Consider the following 22,667-nt stretch of genomic DNA (forward strand, 5'->3'; position numbering starts at 1 on the left):
TTGGGTGCATACAAAGAGGACCCCAGAAGCTCCCCCAGAGTGCTCGGAGCCTAGTAACCAGGAAAGAGTGGTGTAGCCAGAGATGCTGGGGGAGGTGCTCAGAGAGGCCAGGGTTCTTGGGTTAATCATCTCTGTGGCTCAGATAAAGCCCTGCCAATTGGAAGCAGAGTCATTATGACCAGAGGGGTTTGTGTGGCTGAAGAGGCAGGCAGAACAGTGTGTCCATATTATAGGACCATGCCAGGCACAAAACGGTTTCAACACGTGATTGAGACCCCAGAGCCTGGCGAGTGGGAGGTGAGACCCTTCTTGATATTGGTCTTCTGCACTGACTCCTTTCCCTCCACCCTGGGTTTCTGCCCGCTCCTTTTTCCTTCCTATTTTCCCTTCTGATCTTCCTTCCCTAATAGGCTCAAATAATCAAGAGAAGGCTAAGGTCCTGGTGTGTGAGTGTTGGGGGTGTGTGTGTGGTTCAAACACTGTCTGCTGCCACTCCTACCTCCAGCGCAGCAGGCATGAAGGAGGCATTGGCTTCCTGCCCCATCCTTATCCCCTTCCTCTCTAGTTGTCTGGGTATGAGGCAGCTGTGCCAATCACAGAGAAGTCAAACCCACTGACCAGGGACTTGGACAAAGCAGATGCCGAGAAAATTGTTCGATTGCTGGGGCAGTGTGATGCTGAGATCTTCCAGGAGGAGCGGCAAGCCATGCCCACATACCAGGTGACCCAGCCCCAGCCCCTGGACACAGTTGATAAAGATGCTAACCCCAGCCCCCTCTCAGCCTCTGCCCTCTCAGACAATGGCTCCTGATTTTGGAAACCCCGAGAACCCTCTCTTCTTCCATCCTGATCCACTGACCTCCCTTTCTTGGCTTCTGATTCCTGCCTCATCCCTGTAGAGACTATACAGTGAATCAGTTCTGACCACCATGGTGCAAGTGGCTGAGAAAGTTCAGGATGTGCTGAAGGTACTGATGATTTGTTTGTTCCCTGCCTACGCTATTCCGTTTCCCTCTTTCTCTTTCTTTGGTCTCCATTTCTTATTTTATGGATCTTAGTTGTCCATTCTTTCAGTCCTCCCTCTTGGATCCTTATTGTAATCTTATTAATCAATAATAATAATAATAATAATAATAACTATTAACTGCATAATACTTTATAATTGACCCTGAACTTTCACATCCATTATCCACACAAAGACTTGTGAAGTTGGTATTACTGTCTGTTTACTTTCAGATGAAAAAGAAAAGACTTAGAATAATCACAGTAGTTTGCCCAAATGCTAATAATTATTGGATAATACTGCTTTTAAGTTTTTATTTGAATGATAAAGCTGCTCTCAGCCCCTTCTAGAATAAATTATGGACTGAATAAATAGCTATGTCAGAGATGGGAGTCAAACTGAAGTTTCTTTCTCCAATCCAGTGTTCCTTTGACTATACCACATAGCCAATGTTGTGTTCAGTTTTGTGATACAAGGAGGGATAAGGAGTCCCTTGAAGTCCTCTTTCATTAATGACAAAGAAAAGAAAGTGCTTCCCTATATTCCAGCTGGGTCCTGGCAATCTAGATATCTTTCCTTCCTCAGGAGCCAGAGGAAGCGCTGGTGGTACTTAGTGGAGGGGGCACCTCTGGCCGGATGGCATTCCTCATGTCAGTGAGTACCCCGTTCCCCAGTTTTCCTTCCTCTCTCTCCCTTCTGCAGATGATTCCCCAGGTCCATGAAGGTCATCATAGCTAAGTTTCTAGGTGGACCCTTCATTAGACTTGGGCTGCATGCCTCATTCTCTCCTCCAAAAGTTAGATCCCACCATGGAGTCCCATTTCTCCTGAGCCCATTGGAGACCCACCATTCTATTGGTAATGTCTCTACATCCCATGCATCCCTAAGTAATCATCTCCAACTAGCATCTTTAACTGGCAGATTCCAAGTAGGAATGAGCTAAGCACTGGCCTAGGAGATAATTATACAGTTTTTACCCTTTAGGAATTGAAAGTCCAAGTTACTTGTTCCTTCACTGTCTTTACTTCTTCACATATTCTCCCTGTTGACAGGTCTCCTTTAACCAGCTAATGAAAGGTCTAGGACAAAAACCTCTTTATACCTACCTCATTGCAGGGGGTGACAGGTAAGTCACTTTGGCCTATAAATGTTTCATTTGGCCTGAATATGTGTTATTTTAGAACCTGAATTTGAATGACTTTAGACAAAGATTATTTCCAAAATACCTCAGTCCCCAGCATTCTTTATTGCCTTACTTTTGGCCTACTTTACATACTTAGGTTACCTGACTGACCTTTGTAGGTATTTGAGTGTTTCAACTCTATGGAGTGTCTATCATGGTGCCCAACAAACAGTAGGTGTTCATTCAATGATTGTTTTCCTTCATTCCCTTCTCTCAGCATAACTTGCCCTAATAAGCCATAGACTTCTGCTTTACAACCAGTGCCTCTGACCTTAAGTCTGCCCTTATAGGTCTGTGGTGGCCTCTAGGGAAAGGACAGAAGACAGTGCCCTACACGGGATTGAGGAACTGAAGAAGGTCTGTGCTTCCTACTAATATTCAACCAGAGACCTCTGTCTGTTCCTTCTCATGGGGACATAAAAGCCCCAACATTCAGATCAAGTCTGTCCTGGCCCCGATAAGTAATATTATTATTGGGTGGGCCCAGGAGTCCTCCCAGTTATTTACCTTGCTCATCTTCCTGCCTGCCCTAGGTGACTGCTGGGAAAAAAAGGGTGATCGTCATTGGCATTTCAGTGGGACTCTCTGTAAGTGTGAAGGCAGGTTGAGTGGATCAATTTTACAAGAAGAAAAGGGATGGGAATGGAATAGTATGGAAGGTAGACAATGTGGGTGCTAGAAAACAGAAAATTTGCACAAGGAATTTTAATTAGTTTTACTAATTTAGATCCAGTTGTATGAATGTGGGAGGAGGGAAAAGAGATCCTATCTCAGAATAACTGTGTATTGATCCATCATCAATCAAAATATATGGACTAGTCCAGGGGTCAGCAAACTATGCTGGCAGTCAATCTAACTAGCTGCCTGTTTTTGTAAACAGCTTAACTGGCACATAGCCACTTGTGTTTTCATACAGTTTACAGCCTCTTTTGTGCTATAGCACTAGGGATGACTAGTTGGACAGAGATCATAGGGCCCACATAGCCTAAAGTATTTATTCCCTGGCTCTTTTCAGAAAAATATGTCCCTTGGGCTAGTCCTTTGCTACATGAACATTAGTCCTTGTACCAACAACATCATCACCTGGAATTTATTAAAAAATTCAGGATCTCAGATTCCAGCCAGGACCCACTGAGTTCAAATCTGCATTTTAACAAGATTCTCTAATAGTTTGTTTGAGAAGCACTGAACTAGGGACCCCAAGGTTCCTGTCAACTCCACAGCTCTCAATCAGAGAGAATTCAGTGAGCAGAAATCTAGATCCCAGCAGTGCATGCCATGGAGGGAGGCATACAAGGAGAAGAGGATACTGACTTCCAGAAGCTTGCAGTTTAGTTCAGTAATTTCCAAACTTTACAGAATAGAAAATTTCCTTAGAAAAACTTACTAAAAATGTAGGATCCTTAGGGTATCTGTTAAAAATGTGCCTCTGCTTTAAATTTGGATTTTTTTCTTTTTGTGATACTAGGGATTAAACCCAGGGCCTTGTGCATGCTAGGCAAGCACCTTCCACTGAGCTACATCCCTAGCCCCCAATTTAGGATCCTCTTAATCACTAGGAATCTCCCTTTTGAACAAGCATTCTGGGGGATTCTGATGCATAGGGGCCTTGGGGCAACACTCAGAGTAACCCCCTCCTCATGTCCTCCTCTCTCACCACCATCAGGCTCCCTTTGTGGCAGGCCAGATGGATTACTGCATGGACAACACAGATGTCTTCTTGCCTGTCCTGGTTGGTTTCAATCCAGTGAGCATGGCCAGGTGAGCCTTTTGTAATGACTGGCCAGCCCTGGGGGAGGTTGGGGCCGACATGCCAAAGTCTATAGTACAATTACAAAAGGAGGACAGATGGAATAGTTTTGTTTGCCAAATCTCAGAATACTAAAGTAAATATGGGGTACCCCTAAGTTTATGAAGTTTTTTTGTTGATTGGTTGATTGAATTATTCTCCCCTGATTTCAGAGAGGATTGAAGGCAGTTTACAAAGGTTACATAACAAATACAAAAGTTGGCATACATTCAAAAGAAGGATTGAAGAGTTAAGGAAAACAAGGGCGAGCAGAAAAATTGGGGTGAGGAGAATGCATACCACAAAGATCTGTGCTTTTATTTAGGGTGAGCACCAAGGGTCTTTTCAAAGTTGCAGATGCCAAGTGGCACCTACTCCTGTTTATTCAGCTCTCTTATTTTCATTCCCAAAATTTCTCTTCATTCCAGGCACCCTTTTGTTCCTCTCTGGCTGTTCAAATCCACCCCCCTCTTCCTTCCCTGAGAGCCCTGTGCTGTCAAACAACCTCCCTCTTAGTCTTTATCTAAATGGCCATTTTGTCTGATATCAGAGAAAGTTAACTAATAGTGTGCAGATGTGGTTCCAGACTTAGGGTGCCTGGGTATTAACAAACGAGAGGGAAGAAAATTCTTAGCCCCTTGTGTTAGAGATCTGATTTTATTGATTTGGAGGTAAAGCCCCAAAATGTCCATTTTAAACAAGTGTCCCTGGAGATTCCACTGTACAGCCAGTTTTAGAGGAATCTGCTAAATAAACTCATGGAGTGGGCCACCTGATATGACTGAGGGCTTCCTGTCACTGAAAGGATCACAACATTGGCTTTTTGATTATTTTAGAGCAGCTTTGCATGTTTTGTGGTGGTCTTGGGGAGGCAAATGAGTTGGGTACTTTTGGAGGTATTTTTCCAAGTTTCAGACTCTAGATTCGTAGTATAATTCCTACAAAAGGTGTAAATGAGTCTGAGATACTCCTAACCCTGATCCTTTTCATGGAGGACTTTCCTTCACCAAAAATATATCTGCTGCAGTGGATGCTAATTTCAGGTCCTGTGACTAAGTGAAATGAAGAATTTCAAACAATGTAGGCGTGGAGATCTTCCAGTTGTTCCTTAAATCAGTGACTCCCAAACTTGGCTGATCTTCAGAGTCATCTGAGAAGCTTTTAAAATATACTGATTTTTGGGTTCTGCTCCAGAACTGTTGGTTCTGAATCTGAGGGTGAATATGACATCCAGAAATGGATAATTATTAAAAACAAAACTCCCCTGGTGATTTCAATATCCAGCCCAAGTCTAGGAGTTTGAATTTTAAACCACACGATATAGACATTATTTCACTTCTTTGCTTAAGTCTCCTCTTTCTTAAAGATTCTAGGAAGTTTTAGAAATAGCCTGAGGATAAATGATTGATAAGAAATAACTTTATGCAATGGATATGAAATACGTAAAACTTGTCTGCTTTAGAAGTCACAAAAGAGGTGCAGGAGGCAGGAGGATTACAAGTTCAAAGCCAGCCTCAGCAATTTAGCAAGACCCTAAAACCCTAAGCAATTTACAAAAGTCCCTGGGTTTAATCCCTGGTACAAAAAAAAAAAAAAAAGAAAAAAAAATTGAAAAGAAGAGAAGGAGAGGAAGAGAGAAGGAGAAGAAGAAGAGGAGTTATACAAAAGAAAAAATATATCAAAATAGTTCAAGAAGGAAGGGAATCTTTGCAGGGATTGATGATAAGGGGAAGTTAGGGATGCAATGTGCAGAAGTGACTTTTTGAGGTCCTGTCACAGTAGGTGATTCACAAATTGTTCCCTAGCAAGTAAATACAGGAGATACTCATTCTTTGACATTCTATGATTTGTAACTAAGCAGATAACAAGCCTGTAGCTCTCTTATCTCATTAACACATTGCTTTGTTCTTGATTAATTTATTCAAGGAATGCCTGCCAATTGTCAGGTGCTATGTATGCTTCATACCTTGCAGCTAGCCAAGCATGGTGGCGCTTGTCTTCTACCCCAGTGTCTTGGTTTGTCTGGAGAATCATAAGTTCAAACCTAGCCTGACTCTGTCTCCAAAAAAAAAAAAAAAAAACAAACAAAATTACAGTCTTATTGGCACACACCTGTAATTCCAGCAACTCCAGAGGCTGAAGCAGAAGGATCTCAAGTTCAAGGCCAGCGTCAGCAATTTTTCAAGGCCCTAAGCAACTAGCAAGGTCCTATTGCAAAAAAAAATAATAATAATAATAAATAGCTGGAGGGCTGGGGATATAGCTCAGTTGGTAGAGTGCTTGCCTTGCATGTGCAAATCCCCAGCACCATCAAAAAAAAGAAAGAAAAGGGGGTGGTGGGGGTTTGGAGATATGGCTTAGTGCTTAAGCAGCCCTGGGTATAAATTCCTAGCACCCCCAAAAAAACAAACAAACAAACAAATAGTGTCTTGTAGCTTGGTTCCCTCACTATGGACTTATCCCTCCCTCCTCCTTTGGAAGGATTTCCAGAATGTATTTCCAGCAACGGGAAGGGCTGCTAAAGGACCCTAAGATAGAAGGCAATTCTGACATTTGGCGATGGGCATTCCCCTAGTGGGCCACAGAGAGCAAGGTTAGGGTGGCCATGGCTGTGGGGCTTATGGCAGTGGGGCTGATGCTAGGGCCAGGATACAAGGTTCTTGTCTCCTGCTAGAACTTTAAACTTGAGTATTAGCTTTGCTCTGCTAAAAACTTTGCTGAAAGTATTATTAATCCTATCCTTGGGGTTCAAGGACACACTACCCCATGAGCTCCAAAGCATATCTCTCTACAAAGTTGTTGACCTCTGACTCCAATCTTAATGTGGTCATTGACCCTGACTCCCAATGGAAGCCCTGCCTTTAGATCCTCACAGACAATTCTTCTACCTCTGTGTCTCTCTGGACTCCAGAAATGACCCCATTGAAGACTGGAGTTCAACATTCCGGCAAGTAGCAGAGCGGATGCAGAAAATGCAAGAGAAACAGGAAGCTTTTGTGCTCAATCCTGCCGTAGGGGTATGGCCTCTCTCTCCTTTTTCTATGCCCTCCCTCAAGCATCTGGGAATTGCTGCTTAGGGCCTCTGATTTGTGGTTCAGTTCATCTTGCTCAAATTCCTGAGGTATCGTGTGTCATCTAGCATGTTTTAAATGAAATCCTATTTTCATTTTGAGGTGTTTTATCTTTATTCCAACTCTGATTCTCAAATCAATAACTATTAAACACTTCAGTGATCTAGGGTAGCTTTTTTCTATCTGGGTACAGACAGCCTGGTCTAGCCATTGTTGTCTCATTTAGACTCTTTCATATATTTAAATTTCAAATATGGGATGCTGTTCCAGTCCTGTCTTTCTGCATCCTCTCCAGGATGGAGCAGGCCTTAGCCTCTGGGCTCCTATTTAATTTTTGTCTTTGATTTGTTTTCCTCTTTTCTGGGTTGCGGATGCATCCTACTGGTACCATCTACCCTTATTCTGGCCTTAGCCAAAGCCTTGCCATTGCCTCCCTCTGCCTGTGGTGGGCACATTTATGACATTCTCCTTGATCTTCCTTGTGTGAGATAAGAAGAGGAAATTCCATACCACAGAAGATTTCCACCACTTTCTCTCTTCCATGCTCATCTCTTTCCTCCACTCTACGGGCTCTCAATCTTCTTTTCTCAATCACTGCTTTTTAAATTATCTTTGCTGTAGTTTTTGGAATGCTGTGTTACAAATCGATACTATTGCAATGGCTGCTTCATGGGTTTGTCCAAAGCATGGGAACTGTGACATTTGGGTTGACAAACTACCACAAAACATGGTAGTGGGAGAAGTGGGGAGAAAGTTTCATAAAAAAAACATCCTCTGAAAAAACCCTTGACTCAATTCAGAAGAGACCTCCTCCATGAGAATCCTGAAGCACCACAAGGATGACCAGAGGTAGCCTTTTCCCTCTTTCTTTCAGTTAAGCCTACCCAAGCATTCCTCTCCACAACACATTATTGAAAGCATGTTCAGGGACACTAACCAGAGTGCATCCCCAAGGTCTTTAACCAGGATACATGCTCAGAGGTCACTAACCAGAGTGTATGCCCAAAGTCATTAACCAGGGTACATATCCAGGGGTCACCTACCAGAGTTCATGCCCAAGGGTCACCAATCACATTCCATGCCCAGAGATCACCAACCATATTCTGTGTCCAGGGTCACTAACTGGTGGACTCCAGGTTCCTTCCTCTATCAATCCCTTCTGAGTATCATTGCCTCCTCAGCCTGAGGGTCTCAGCGGTTCCTCCCGGATGAAAGGGGGAAGTGCCACCAAGATCTTGCTGGAAACCCTGTTGTTAGCAGCTCATAAGACTGTGGACCGTGGCATTGCAGCATCTCAAAGGTATGAAGGATCTGGGCAAGAGATAGATCACAGTCAGCTGGACGATGGAGGGGGAAATGGGAGGACCAGGTCCAGAGGTTATTAACTTGGGCATGATCCAGGTCATACGGGCTGGAGACCATCCCGTTATGGCCTCCTTCCCTAGTCTCTAGTCTAACTCCCAGATGGTTCACTTACTTTCTCATCTACTCTCTGATCCCATCCTCCCCCAAAGCTCTCTTGATGCCCTTACTCCTCTCTCTGCTCTTTAGTTTTGTGCCCACCTCACCATGGACCAGCAGCTTTAGTTTTATGAGAATTGTGCCTTTCCCTAGATGGGGTGGGGAGTACCTAAATTTTCTTCTGAGATGTTGGGCCCTCCTGGGAACTGTTGACTTTTCTTCTAGATGCCTCCTGGAAATCCTCCGGACATTTGAGCGGGCTCATCAGGTGACCTACAGTCAGAGCTCCAAGATTGCCACCCTGATGAAGCAAGTCAGCACCAGGTATTTGGATTTGTGTTTCGAAGGGTCATCCTAGGAGCAGGGGAGAGTAGGGAATCTGTGAGATATGCTAACATAGGGAGGTGAATGGATCTACCCGAAGGGTCGTGGTTGACTCTTGTTTGTTTACACCTATGCTCTTCCATGTGTATTTCTGACCTCTGGTGATCACTCATGTCCTGATCTCTGATGCATTGTCAGCCTGGAGAAGAAAGGCCGAGTGCACTTGGTTGGCTGGCAGACCCTTGGCATCATTGCCATCATGGATGGAGTAGAGTGCATCCACACTTTTGGCGCTGGTGGGTTCCCAGTCCCAACATTCTTCCTGATTCCACCTGACTCCAACTAATTTGTCCACTATCCAGATATTTTCCTGTCAACCCATGGAAGATCTCACAGAGGTTCCTCAGTGTCCATCCTGCCCTACCTAAATAGGCATTTCAATCAAATTATTCGTCCTTTCCATCCCATCTCAGTCCCTGATCTCTCAACTCCCACCTCTGCTCATGACTATGGCCTCCCACATGGGTAACTCCTCACCCACACCCCACTTTCTGCTTTTCTCCCAGCTCCTAAAGCCTAGAGCCTTCCTTTCCTATAAACCCCATCACTTCTCTTTGTCTTTAAACTTTCCAGATTTCCTAGATGTCCGTGGCTTTCTTATGGGTGATCATAGTGACATGTTTAACCAGAAGGCTGAGCTCACCAACCAGGTCAGAGGAAGACAGTTGGAGAAGTTGTGAATTTCACTGGTGTGCAGGGGGAGGGAGAATAGGGGAAGGTGAGGGTGGAAGTGAGAATACAATGGGATAAACTGTCCAGAGAAGGGAATATGGATTAGAGGTCACTAGGCTTTGAGGCAGCTTGGGAGGTGTGGACGGCTCTGGTTTTACTTCTTAAAACCTGGCTCCAGTCCACTGATTTGCTACATCATCTTGGGCAAAAACACTACCTTTTTGAACCTTGATTTTTACATCTGTAGTCCAAAGGGCTGCACTCGGTGTCCTCTAAGTCCTTTTCAGTCTTGTGCTCTAGAGTGTTCTCATGGAAGGGACTCTCCCATCATCTTCTGCCCCAGGGTCCCCAGTTCACCTTCTCTCAGGAGGACTTCCTGACTTCCATCCTGCCTTCTATCACGGAAATTGACACTGTGCTCTTCATTTTCACCCTGGATGGTAAGAGGGGAGGTGGGAGTGAAAGGGTGAAGGGCTGGAAGTGGTAGGGTAGCAGAGAAGCTGTCATTTCTCTGGATCTTAGGACACCTGTTAAGAGGGAGGGTTGGGGTGAGTGTCCTGACTGGAGCTCAGGGTGGCAGGAAGGAGAGTAGCACATCTTTCAACTCTGATGCCCACCCCTAGACAACCTCATGGAGGTGCGGACACTGGTGGAGCAGGTGAAAGAGAAGACCACTAACATCCAGGCCCTGGCACACAGCACTGTGGGGCAGTCTCTGCCGGTGAGGCTCCAGCCTTGAGGAGGGGACGTTGGGTGGCAGTTATAGCCAGGCCTTCCTGGACATGCTACTCACTCCTGCTCCTCTCTGTTTACCTTCAGACCCCTCTGAAGAAGCTCTTTCCCTCCATCATCAGTATCATGTGGCCACTGCTGTTCTTTGAATATGAAGGAAACTTCATCCAGGTAAGGGGGATGAGAAAGTAATATCCACAATGAGGGGATAAAAGAGGGAAGGATTCCAGAAATTGAAAACCCAAAGCAGGAGGAGAGCAATATCTAGCCCCCCTGCCAATTCAGCCAGGCAATTCTTGAGTTACCAGGTCACTAGACAGAGTTTCCAAGGCAAAGAGCTACTGGGTTCAGCTCCCTCTAGGAACATGCAAAACGGGCAGGATTACTTAACAGATGCTCATTTATCCTTTGGGACAGGTTAATTGTGGATACTCTAGTTATCATCACAATCTAAAAACCTTTAGGGCATGGCTTTTTGGCAAAATATTCTATGCTGGACTTAGTGTATATATTGCATTGATATGGTCCCCTGCTTGATAATGAAATTATAATAAAAATTATAATCAAGGACAAACACTGATAATAATCATAGAAATAATAATCAGATTGTGTGTACTTTGCATTTTAGTTTAGAATGGGCATCAGGAAAACTGGGTGCTAGTCCAGCTCTGCTGTGTAAACCAAGGAAAAAAGCAATTTTACATCGCTGGGTCTTAGTTTTCACACTCACCATCTGCCCACTCTCCATGGGGCAGACCCAAGACCTTGGTGGGTTGCCCTGGAGGGATGTGGTCTCTCATCCATTATTTGAACCATCTCCTTCAGGAAGTTTCCCCACTTGACCAGACACAACTGGCTGCTGCCTCACTGGACGAAGAAGTCTATGGAAACTTTTTTCCCCTGAGCAGTTCTCATTCTAATGTACATCTTTGTCATCTCCTCCAAGTGGTGTGCATTTGTTACCTCTCTGCTTCTTGTCATGCTTCCCACATTCATTGTCTCCTGTGAGATTTGCCTGTCTTCTAAAAAGTCTTCTCTAATTGATCTCATGTCACCTTGGCCTTCCTTCATGTTCTGTACCTCTCCACACTTCTAGGCTCCTTGATGGCATCATAATCCCTAATACACAAAGTGCAAAGTTTCTTGTTCCCTCACACCCTTTGAACATTGGGTAGCATATCTAAAGATATGTATTGGCCATTTGATCCTTTTTCTTTTAGTTCTTCTTCTCTTTCTAGTATATTCTCTCATTCTTTTTAGGAGTTGTTTATTTTCTTTCTGATTTGTAAGGAGATGTATAGACCAAGTAACTATTTTTTTCTGTTTTAAAGCTTTCCAGCTTATTATGTTTCTTTGATTTCTATGTTTTTGATATGGAGATAAGTTATTTAAAATTTTCTGTACTCAAATCTATCCACTTTGTCTTTGTTAGTTTTTATCTTTCTCTAGATGTTGAGTTTACCTTTCTAAATGGATTGGAATTGTTTAAAAGAAGGAGGCTTCCATTAGGGCTTGTGAATCTTTAGTAGTAGAAATATTTTTTTATGTAAACTACACTCAGATTTTTATTTTGAAAATTTCAAACTTGGAGAATAATTTGCAAGAATAGCTCAATGAACACTCACAGGCTTTTCCCTAGATTCACTAACTCCTCTGGCCACATTTGCTTTATCTCTTTTCCCTGAATTGTTTGAAACATAGCTGGAGCTATGAGGGCACGTCACCCCAATTACTTTGGAATGTGTCCCCCAAGAACAAGGACATTTGCAATATAAATATGATACAATTATCCATTCAGGAAAATGACCGTTATTGCACTTCTATTAACTCATATCCAAGCTATATTCAAATTTCCCCAATTATCACTGTATTGTTTTTATTTTCTGATTCCAGGATCCAATCAAGGATAATGCGTTGCCTTTATTAATCAGGTCTCTTTGGTTTCCTTTGATAGTCCTCAGTTTTTCTCTTTTTTGATTCTTATGACAACGGCATTTTAGAAGTCTAAAATGTCTTTAATGTCATTTCTCTCTCTTTTTTAACTTATTTACTTATTTATTTAGTTTTTGATGGTTTTTATTTTATTTATTTATATGTGGTGCTGAGAATCGAACCCAGTGCCTCATACATGCTATCCAAGTGCTCTGCCAAGGAACCACAACCCTAGCCCATCATTTCCAGAACATGCCTCATTTTGGATTTGCCCAACTGTTTAGTCATTATATTCAGGTTGATAAGAGTACCCACAGGTGGGGTTGGGCCCTGTCACATCAGAAGCAACTGATATCAGTTTGTCCCTTTACTGGTGAGGCTACATTTGATCATTTGGTTAGGAAGATGTTCATTAGATTTCTCTGCATCCTGTTGGTCAACAATCTTCACCAGTAGTTTTAGCATCAACTGATGATTCTTGGTTGAACCAACTATTGTGGTTTTAAACTGGTGACTTTTTATTTCTATCCCTTCTAGGTATTTTCATTGGTTGGCATTGTTCTGTAAAGAAAACTTTCTCTTCACTTTGCACCCAATCTGTGTGTGTTTAGTGTCATTATGGACTCTTAAATTTTTTGTTTGTTGTTGTTAAATGCATGTGTATGTGTGTCCATGTGTGTTGAGGTACTCAGGGCCACTGAGCTACATCCCCAGACCTTTTTATTTTATTTTGAGACAAGGTCTTGCTAAGTTGCTCAGACTGGCTTCAATCTTGGGATCCTTCTGCCTCAGTCTCCCAAGAGGCTGGGATTATAGGCATGTCCCGCATTAAATGTGTCTTAATACATTCCTGTTGTTACCTGTTGGTTTGTGTGTGTGTATGTTTTATTTTGTTTTGATTTCGGTACCAGGTATTGAACTCAGGAGCGCTTTACCATTGAGCCACATCATCAGCCCTTTTCATTTTTGAGACAGGTTTATGCTAAATTGCTTAGAGTCTTGCTAAGTTACTAAGGCTCCAACTTGTGATCTTCCTGCCTCATCCTCCCAAATTTCTGGAATTACAGGGGTGTGCCACCTCACCCAGCTCATTTCTCTCCTTTTTTTTTTAATTGGAGTGAAGGGCACTGGGGATTGAACTCAGGGGCACTTAATCACTGAGCCACATCTCCGACCCTATTTTGTATTTCATTTAGAGACAGGGTCTCACTGAGTTGCTTAGCACCTCACTTTTGCTGAGGCTGGCTTTGAACGTGAGATCTTCCTGCCTCAGCCTCCTGAGCCACCGGCTTTACAGGCATGTGCCACTGCACCCCGCTCATTTCTCTCTCTCTCTCTCTTTTTTTAACTTATTTAATTATTTATTTAGTTGTTGATGTTTTTATTTTATTTATTTATATGTGGTGCTGAGAATCGAACCCAGTGCCTCATACATGCTATCCAAGTGCTCTGCCACGGAACCACAACCCTAGCCCATCATTTCTCTGTTTTTTTAAAAAAAAAATATTTATTTATTTTTTTAGTTGTAGCTGTCAATACCTTTTATTTATTTATTTATATTTTTAAGAAATATTTATTTTTTAGTTGTAGTTGAATACAATATCTTTAATTAATTAATTTATTTTTATGTGGTACTGAGGATCAAACCCAGGGCCTTGCATGTGTTGGGCAAGTGCTCTACCTCTGAGCCACAACCCCAGCCCCCATCATTTCTCTCTCTTATTTATTTATTTATTTATTTATTTTTTATTTTTCAGCAGACACAACATCTTTGTTTTGTATGTGGTCCTGAGGATCGAACCCGGGCCGCACGCATGCCAGGCGAGCGCGCTACTGCTTGAGCCACATCCCCAGCCCCGTCATTTCTCTTTTTAATGCTCAAAATTTGAGCTCATTCAGGTTGGTTCCCTGGGGCATGTTTATATCCATATTTGAACATTCTTTGTTGTGTTTATTTTTGCAAAACAAATACAAACTGCCACCACCAACAACCAAAAACCTTTCTTAAGCCAAGGGTGGCATACCTTTTATATCTTTCCTGTTTTGCTTAACAAGATATTCTGAAAATGATTCCACTGCAATTAAAGCTCTCTTTCTCGTTGGTATTTAGCTTTTTGGTATGTGCCCATGTATAATAGTTTGCCCAGCCAATCTCCTGTATAGGGCATTTAGGTTGTTTACAGTATTTTGCTATTGCGAACAATGATGCAATGAATGTGCATGTATTTTTGTAGTCTTACAAGTCTTTGGGGGGATAAATTCCCAGAAGTATTAGAACTGGGTCAAAGGGTAAATACATATGTAATTTTGTTAGATACTGCAAAGTGATCCCCTATAGGAGTGTACCATGTTGCTTTTCATGCCAGCAGTGCTTCTTCCATGTAGCTTCTCTGAGAGTGTTAGTCAGATTTTCATCCCTGTGACCAAAATACCTGACATAAACAACTTAAGTAAGGAAAGGTTTATTTTGACTCACAGTTTCAGAATTTTCAATCCAAGGTGAACTGGCTCCAAGGCAGAAATCTGTGGAAGAATTTGGCAGAGGAAAGCTCATAGCAGGGGGAATCAGATAAAGAGACAGAGGGAAGACTCAGGGACAAGATATAGTCCCCAAGCACACCTCCAGTGACCTACTTCTTCCAGCCATGCACTGCCTGCCCACAGTTTCACCTCCTTCCAGTAGTTCATTCAAATTATTAATCCACCCAATGGATTAATCCACTGATGAGGTTAGAACCTTCATGAGCCAGTCATTTTCTAAAAGTCCTTCCTCTGAATATTGCTGTACTGAGGACCAAAACACAAGAATTTGGGGACTTTTCAGATCCAAACCATAATAGAGAGTACTATCCAGATTTTGCCAATATGATAGTTAAGAAATATCATTTCTGTGTAGTTTTCATTTGTATTTCTTTTATTATGTGTGAAGCTAAGCACTTTTCACCTGGTTAAGGGTCTTTAGTGAATCTTTTTTATTCCCTTTATGAATTGCATGTTAATGCATTTTACCTCTTTTTCTGGTGAGCTTTTAATCTTTTTTGGAACCCGACTTTGAGATAGATATATATATATATATATATATATATATATTTTTTTTTTTTTAAGAGAGAGAGAGAGAATTTTAATATTTATTTTTTAGTTTTCGGCAGACCAACATCTTTGTATGTGGTGCTGAGGATCGAACCCGGGCCGCACACACGCCAGGCGAGCGCGCTACCGCTTGAACCACATCCCCAGCCCAACTTTGAGTTCTTTATAAAGACATTAGCCTTTAAAAAATATATATTTTAGTTGTAATGGGCACAATACCTTTATTTTATTTGTTTATTTTTATGTGGTGCTAGTCATTGAACCCAGTGCCTCATGCATGCTAGGCAAGCACTATACCACTGAGCCACAACCCCGGCCCCAAAGACATTAGCTTTTTTTTTGAAAAAAAAATATTTTTTTTTAGTTGTTAAGGTACCTTTTATTTTTTTATATGTGATGTTGTGGTTCGAATACAGTGCCTCACATATGCTAGGCAAGCGCTCCATCACTGAACTACAACTCCAGCCCAAAGACATTAGCCATTTATTTCTGATATATATTGTAAATATTTTCTCTAGGTTTTAACCATGCAAAAATCTTTAATTTGGGGGGAGGAGGCTGAGGTTGTGGATCAGTGGTAGAACACTTGCCTAGCATGTATGAGGCACTGGGTTTGATCCTCAGCACCATATAAAATAAATAAATAAAATAAAGGTATTGTGTTCATCTACAATTAAAACAATGTTTTAAAAATCTTTAATTTTTTTGAGGTTGACCTGATTAATCTTTATTTTAGTCTATCCTTTCCTGAATGACTTGGGATACTACCTGTATCACATACTCAATTTCCATATTAATTGGTCCATTTCTGGACTTTCTGTTTTGTTCCAGGGGTCAGTCTATTGAAGTGCTGGTACCAGCACATTATATATTTAATAATAGAGACTTTATAGTATGTTTGTTATCAACTAGGGATACTCCTCCCTTCATTACTATTTAAAGATTTTCCCAGTTATAATTACAGATTTATTGTACTTTATAAACTTTAAATGAATGTATATCTAAATTATGTAAAGTTTAAAATGTTTTTGTGTTAATCATATAAATGGTTAGTGGTACAAATGGCTAAGAACATAACTCACAGTTAGCTGACCTCTGTCCTACAGGGCAGTGTGATATGTAGCCATAGCATGAATGCTAAATAATAGCCAGCCTTGTGTTGATTGGTCAGAATGGTCAGATTTCTGTTTTTGTATTCAGTGTCCTTGGCATGCACTTGTTAAGTGTTTACAGTATACCCTCTTCCAGGATTTTGTGTGACTAGTTATTTTAGGGGTTCCAGAATAAAAAGGAAAATTCGTAGTGATGTCTTGTTTCCTCAGCCTTCTAGTACTGTGTGACTCCTTTCAACATGTTGGTTGGATCCCTGTTGCAACAAGTGCAGTAATAGATAAGGGACACAGCGTGAACAAGATATCCGGGCTAAGGTCAAGTAGCAGTTGATACAGTACCTGTCCATACGTTTTAATTTTCAAAATGCTTTCACATGCACTCTCTCATTCATCTAGGAGATGATTGTGGCAAAGTAGGAAATACCTTCATCATTGAATCACAAGACCTGGATTTAAGTCCTGATTCTGTTTCACTATCATATAAGCTTATCCAAGTTAGTTTACTTTTGACTTCTAGTTTCCTCATGGGTAGAAATGGGATAGAAATACCTATTCCAGCCAGGCATAGTGGTGCACGCCTGTAATCCCAGCGACTTGGGAGGCTGAGGCTGGAGAATCAAGAGTTCAAAGCCAGCCTTAGCAAAAGCGAGGTGCTAAGCAACTCAGTGAGACCCTGTCTCTAAGTAAAATACAAAATAGGGCTGGGGATGTGGCTCAGTGGTCAAGTGCCCCTGGAATTCAATCCCCAGTTCCCCAACTCAAAATAAATAAATAGATAGATAGATAGATAGATAAATAAATATCTATTTCCTAGAGATAATGTAAGGATTAAACGAAATTCATTTTTCAACAAACATGTATTTATTAGGAGCCATGTGTCAATCATTATCAAAAGGTCTGGGGCTCCGGAGCAGAATTAGACACCATCTCTGCCTTCAGGGAAACTGTGGCTTAGTGGATGAGTCCCAGGACTTATATCCTCCCTTTTCTGGTACTCAAGGAGCAAAAAGAAATTTTTGGCAAGAGCAAAACCTACTATGGAAGGACTCAGAAAAAATATTTGCCCAGGGTTTAAAAACACAAATGGGTACAGCTGTTAGGTTTGCCTGAGATGTTCTGGTTTACACCCATTATCCTAGTATTTAAACCCTGTGCTGCTTAAACAAGTGATGTCTGTCTTTTAGTTCCTGGTTTTCCACCCTTAGGTCTTGTCTAGTAATGCAGCCCTTTCTATCTTGCAGCTCTCCCATCTTCTAATTTTCCATTTCCCCATGTGTCTGCCATTTTTAGAAGTTTCAGCGTGAGCTAAGCACCAAGTGGATACTGAATACAGTGAGTACAGGGGCCCATGTTCTTCTTGGGAAGATCCTACAAAACTACATGTTGGACCTCCGCATTGGCAACTCCAAGCTGTTCTGGAGGGCACTGGCCATGCTGCAGGTAAAGTGATGGGGTCGGCCTGGCGTTAAAACCTAGGCTGCCATTGGAAGGCATTTTGCAGAGGCAGAGAGATGTGTAGTGGTAAGGGCTGATTTTTCTGCTTTGTGCCTTTCCTCCTCCTTGTGTCAGATGCATCCCCCCCCTCTGAGTGTGTGTGCACACATTGGTTCTTGTTTGTGAAACAAAAACTAGTAGGCAAGATTCTTTTAGCTACAAGTATGTAACACAAACCCCATTCATACTGGTGTAAACTAAAGAACGCAAATGATTGCTCCTATAGATGGAACAGTCTAGGGCAGCCAGATTCTCTGATGGTGGGACTGAGAAACTTCACCTCTTACCTCTACTTTCTTCTGTTGCTCTCATTCTGGGACAGATCTTCTCCAGTAGGTGGCAAATCGACCATAAGTAGTACCAGCCTGATATCCTTGCCAGTTTAGCAACCCCAGCAGGAAAAGACTCCATCTGTCCTGTGAGACCCACAAATGCCTGGGGGAATGCTCTCATTGGCTTGTCTTTGGTCCCCTGCACACCCCTGAACCAATCACTGCCCAACCTTATTCGTGTGCTTTCCCTACAACATGGTGATGGAGGAAAGGGTGGGAGGTGAGCTTCAATCAAAACTTCTGGCCTGAGCAGGGGAAAACCATAGTTCTCCAGAGGAAAACAAGATGCAGATTCCAGAAGGAGGAGGAACAGACGCTGAGCAGCTAGCATGAGGGATGACCTTGAAAGTAAAGTTGCCAGTTTTAGCAAATAAAAATTCAGGTCAACCAGTTAAATTTGAATTTCAGATAAATAACGAACACTTTTTTTTTTTAAAATAAATGTTCCATGCAGTATTTGGAATGTATATGAATTTTTTTCCCATTATTTCACATATAACTGAATATCCTATATTTCTGTTTGCTAAATCTGGCAACCCCATGTGAAAAAAAAATCAATATATCCAACATTTAATGAGCACCCATTAGGGTCCTGAAACAACCCATGGACCTACTGAAGTCCAATAGAACTTCAAAGAAGATGGGGTTGGTTTGCACTGTAGCCTCAGAAGGCTTCATGGAAGAGGTGATATTTGATTTAGACTTGGTGGTTTTGACTTGGATAGTTGAAAGGCAGAACTTATTCATATTAGTAAACACATTAGCCAAAGGTCAGAAGGAGGACTAGGTGTGCTATGTAGGGAACACAGACATGACTAGAGTGGAGAGTAACTTTACATAGTAATGAGGCATTACAAAGGAGCAGGAAGAGAAGGGATTGTGAAAAGTTAAAGCCAGACAGGAATTTGGACTTGCCAAATATTTGTAGATTTGTACTGTCCAAAACAATGGTCAGCAGCCACGTATGGTTATAGAACATTTGAAATGTGGCTAGTGTGAATTTTTAATTTTATATAAAAATTAAAGTAGTGAAATTTTTCTTTCTTTTTTTGGTACTGGGAATTGAGACCAGGGTTGCTTAGCCACTGAACTACATCCCCAGTCCCCCCTTTTTTGTAAGTTTTATTTTGAGACAATGTTAGGGCCTTGCTGAGTTGCTGAAGTTGGTCTCCAAGTTGGAACTCTCCTGCCTCAGCCTCCCAAGTTGCTGGGATTACAGGTGTGCACCACTGCATCCAGCTGAAAATTTTTTTCATTAAATGTAACATTATTGTGTTTGTAGGATTGAACCTCACTTTTTAGCCTTGCATATCAAGCACTCAAATTGAGATGTGTTGTAATTGTAAATAAACCCCAGATTTCATGGGGCTGGGATTGTGACTCAGTGACAGACCACTTGCCTAGCACGTGTGAGGCACTGGGTTCAATCCTCAGCACCACATAAAAATAAGTAAATAAAATAAAGGTATTGTGTCCACCTACAACTAAATTTTTTTTAAATAATAAAAAATAAACCCCAGATTTCAAAGATTTATTGCAAAAATATCATAAAATATCTCATTCATAGTTTTTAATATTGCTTACAAGGTTGAAATAACTTTAATATGTTGGGTTGAGTAAAATGTATTAACAATGATTTCACTTTTTTTTTTTAACGCACCTATTGGAAAACTTAAAAGATTCATATGTGGCTTGCATTTTATTTCTGGCAGTGCTAAGCTAACAGAAGGATACTGACAAAATGGAAGCATTATTTACTGATCGCTAGACAGCAATGTGCAGGGTGGATTTTATTATGAAAGAAACTGGAGGGAGGGAGTTCAGTTTAAAATTGCCTATCTGTGGGGTTGCTGGGACGTGATCGCAGAACTAATTCATCATTAATTCCAGTTTAACCCAACCTCATGGCCCACCACCAACTTCTTTTTTTATTTTATTTTTTAAAATACATGACAGCGGAATGTATTACAATTCTTATTACACATATAGAGCACAAATTTTCATATATTTGTAAAAGTATGTTCACGCAAATTCTTTGTACATGTACTTTTTTTATTACAATTTTTATTACACATATATACCACAATTTTTCATCTCTGTAAAGTAGGTTGACACCCAATCCGTGTCTTCATACATGTATTTTGCATAATAATGTCCATCACATTCCACCATCCTTGCTAATCCCCTGCCTCCTTCCTTTCCCTCCCTCCCCTCTTCCCTATCTAGAATTCATCTATTCATCCATGTTCCCCCTCCCTACCTCATCATGAGTCAGCCTCCTTATATCAGAGAAAACATTTGGCGTTTGTTTTTTTGGGGGGATTGGCTAACTTCACTTAGCATTGTTTTCTCCAACGCTATCCATTTACCTGCAAATACCAGGATTTTATTCTCTTTTATTGCTGAGTAAAATTCCATTGTGTACATATGCCACATTTTTTTAATCCATTCATCCACTGAAGGGCATCTAGGTTGGCTCCTAGTTTAGCTATTGTGAATTGTGCTGCTATAAACATTGATGCATCACCCACTTCTTTAGCCCAGTTTTTCTTTACATTTGGGGATTTCAGGATTGCCCAAAGGGACAAGTTCCCTGTAACCTCTATAGCCAGTATTTAGGATCCTAGTCTCCCAATTCCCCAGTTCTTTCTTCTCTCCATTCTTAGTTCCCTTGGTCTTCTAGCCGACGCTGATCTTAACAACTTCTTCAACAGCGGTTCTCTGGGCAGTCCAAGGCCCGATGCATTGAGAGTCTCCTCCAAGCGATCCACTTTCCTCAGCCACTTTCGGATGAAATTCGGGCTGCTCCCATCTCCTGCCACATCCAGGTTGCACAGGAGAAGGAACAGGTAGCCTGCCCTCTGCTGGTGACTCAACAAACACTGAGTACTTTTAGTATGTCAGGAACTTTGCTTAATATTTGGTTTACAAAATTCAGTGATATTCTGCTGAGCCTTCTCTCCAGGAGCTCCCCATTCATGGGGAACATGACAGTGACAAGTGATAACAGAGGTGTGAAAAATATACCAAAAAGGAATGCTCCCTTCTGGCTTGGAGGGGAGTCAATAAGAAGAGTGGGGTCTTTGAGCTGGATTTTGAAGGATGAACAGTTTACTGGGTTAAGATGAAGTTTTCTTTCTGCTCTTTTTTTTTTTTTTTTTTTGTGGGGTGGGTGGGTACTGGGGATTGAACTCAGGGGCACTCAGCCACTGAGTTACATCTCCAAACCTATTTTGTATTTTATTTAGAGACAGGGTCTTACTGAATTGTTTAGCACCTCACCATTGTTGCTGAGGCTGGCCTTGAACTTATGATCCTCTTGTCTCAACTACTTGAGCCACTGGGATTACAGGCATGGGCCGCCACACCTGGCTTCCCTCTGCTCTTGAGCCACCTCATTACCATTCTCTAGTATTGAAAACAACCTATTTTTGCATCCAGCCTGATGGATGCTCTAGCTTCTCCAGGGTTCTTCCTTAGATGATTTCACTTTCTCTATCTTTACTTCTCCTTGCCTCTTCCCCACAGGTAATCCCTGTAGCCTTGCTGAGCCTTCTCTTCAGATGCTCCATCCCTGAGGCTCAGGCACACCTGGCTGCAGCTCCCTCTGTCTGTGAGGCTGTCAGGAGCGCCCTTGCTGGGCCAGGTCGGAAGCGCAGGACAGACCCCCTGGAGTCTCTACAGCCTGCCCTGCAGTGACCTGGCATTTTTGGGTGTGAGGGAACCCAGCCCAGCTGAAGGGGACTTGTGCCAGCAGCACATGTGGTAGGAGGAAGAAATCCAGTTTCCAGGGGCACCAGCAGCACTTGGTGGGGAGAAAGATTTTCTCCATCTCAGGGGAGAAATTCTTGCTCTTGACTCAGTGTCTCTCACTTTCACTGGCTTTTTCTGATTTTAGAAATAAAACTAAATTCCTGTTTTGGAAAGTTATCCATCAAAGTCAGTAAGTCAGACTCAGTAGACAAGGGTGGGACAGGATGACTGGCTTGAGTTGGTCCTAATGGCAGATTTGATTTTTTACTGATTTGTCCCATTCCTTTGCCCCCTAGTCCAAACCTCTTCCGACATCCCTGTATTCCCATCTGCAATAGGCAGGCACGCCTGCACACGTTTGTGACAGACACACAAACAAGGAGAGGTGGGAAGTTTTAGGTAATTCCAGGGAGAGAGGGAGGGAGTTGAGTCCCTAGCATAGGTGTCGCGATGGGGCAAAATTGCGATGTATGCAGTCGAGGGGAGAAATAAAGAAGGTCCACGTGCTTCTGCCCCTTTCAGTGCTTTATTCACTCAAACTACTCAATGCAATTTCACTCTATAGGTTCTTTAATATATATATATATTAGTTTTAGGTGGACACAATACCTTTATTTTTTATTTTTATGTGGTGCTGAGGATCAAACCCAGTGCCTCAT

At 42.0% G+C, this 22,667-nt stretch overlaps 1 protein-coding gene across 1 annotated transcript; it reads left to right on the plus strand.

Annotated features, from left to right (window-relative positions):
- Nucleotides 1-237: 237 nt before the first annotated feature.
- Nucleotides 238-22,320, plus strand: Gckr (glucokinase regulator). The gene is made up of 19 exons (XM_027933488.2): nucleotides 238-297; nucleotides 566-721; nucleotides 900-968; nucleotides 1,589-1,657; nucleotides 2,056-2,129; nucleotides 2,477-2,543; nucleotides 2,720-2,773; nucleotides 3,853-3,947; nucleotides 6,887-6,992; nucleotides 8,228-8,346; nucleotides 8,733-8,831; nucleotides 9,030-9,127; nucleotides 9,465-9,541; nucleotides 9,907-10,003; nucleotides 10,187-10,284; nucleotides 10,383-10,466; nucleotides 17,720-17,869; nucleotides 20,970-21,104; nucleotides 21,784-22,320. The coding sequence occupies exons 1-19, from the start codon at nucleotides 238-240 to the stop codon at nucleotides 21,952-21,954; spliced, it is 1,878 nt and encodes a 625-aa protein (XP_027789289.1). The 3' UTR covers nucleotides 21,955-22,320.
- The last annotated feature ends 347 nt before the right edge of the window (nucleotides 22,321-22,667 follow it).

Source organism: Marmota flaviventris, chromosome 14, assembly GCF_047511675.1.
Source record: "Marmota flaviventris isolate mMarFla1 chromosome 14, mMarFla1.hap1, whole genome shotgun sequence".
NCBI lineage: Eukaryota > Metazoa > Chordata > Mammalia > Rodentia > Sciuridae > Marmota > Marmota flaviventris.

Coding starts and splice junctions, on each gene's coding strand:
- Gckr (XM_027933488.2), top strand. CDS start 238: ATGCCAGGCACAAAACGGTTTCAACACGTGATTGAGACCCCAGAGCCT. Junction 298..565: donor CAGAGCCTGGCGAGTGGGAG/GTGAGACCCTTC, acceptor CTTCCTCTCTAG/TTGTCTGGGTATGAGGCAGC. Junction 9,128..9,464: donor CATCCACACTTTTGGCGCTG/GTGGGTTCCCAG, acceptor TAAACTTTCCAG/ATTTCCTAGATGTCCGTGGC.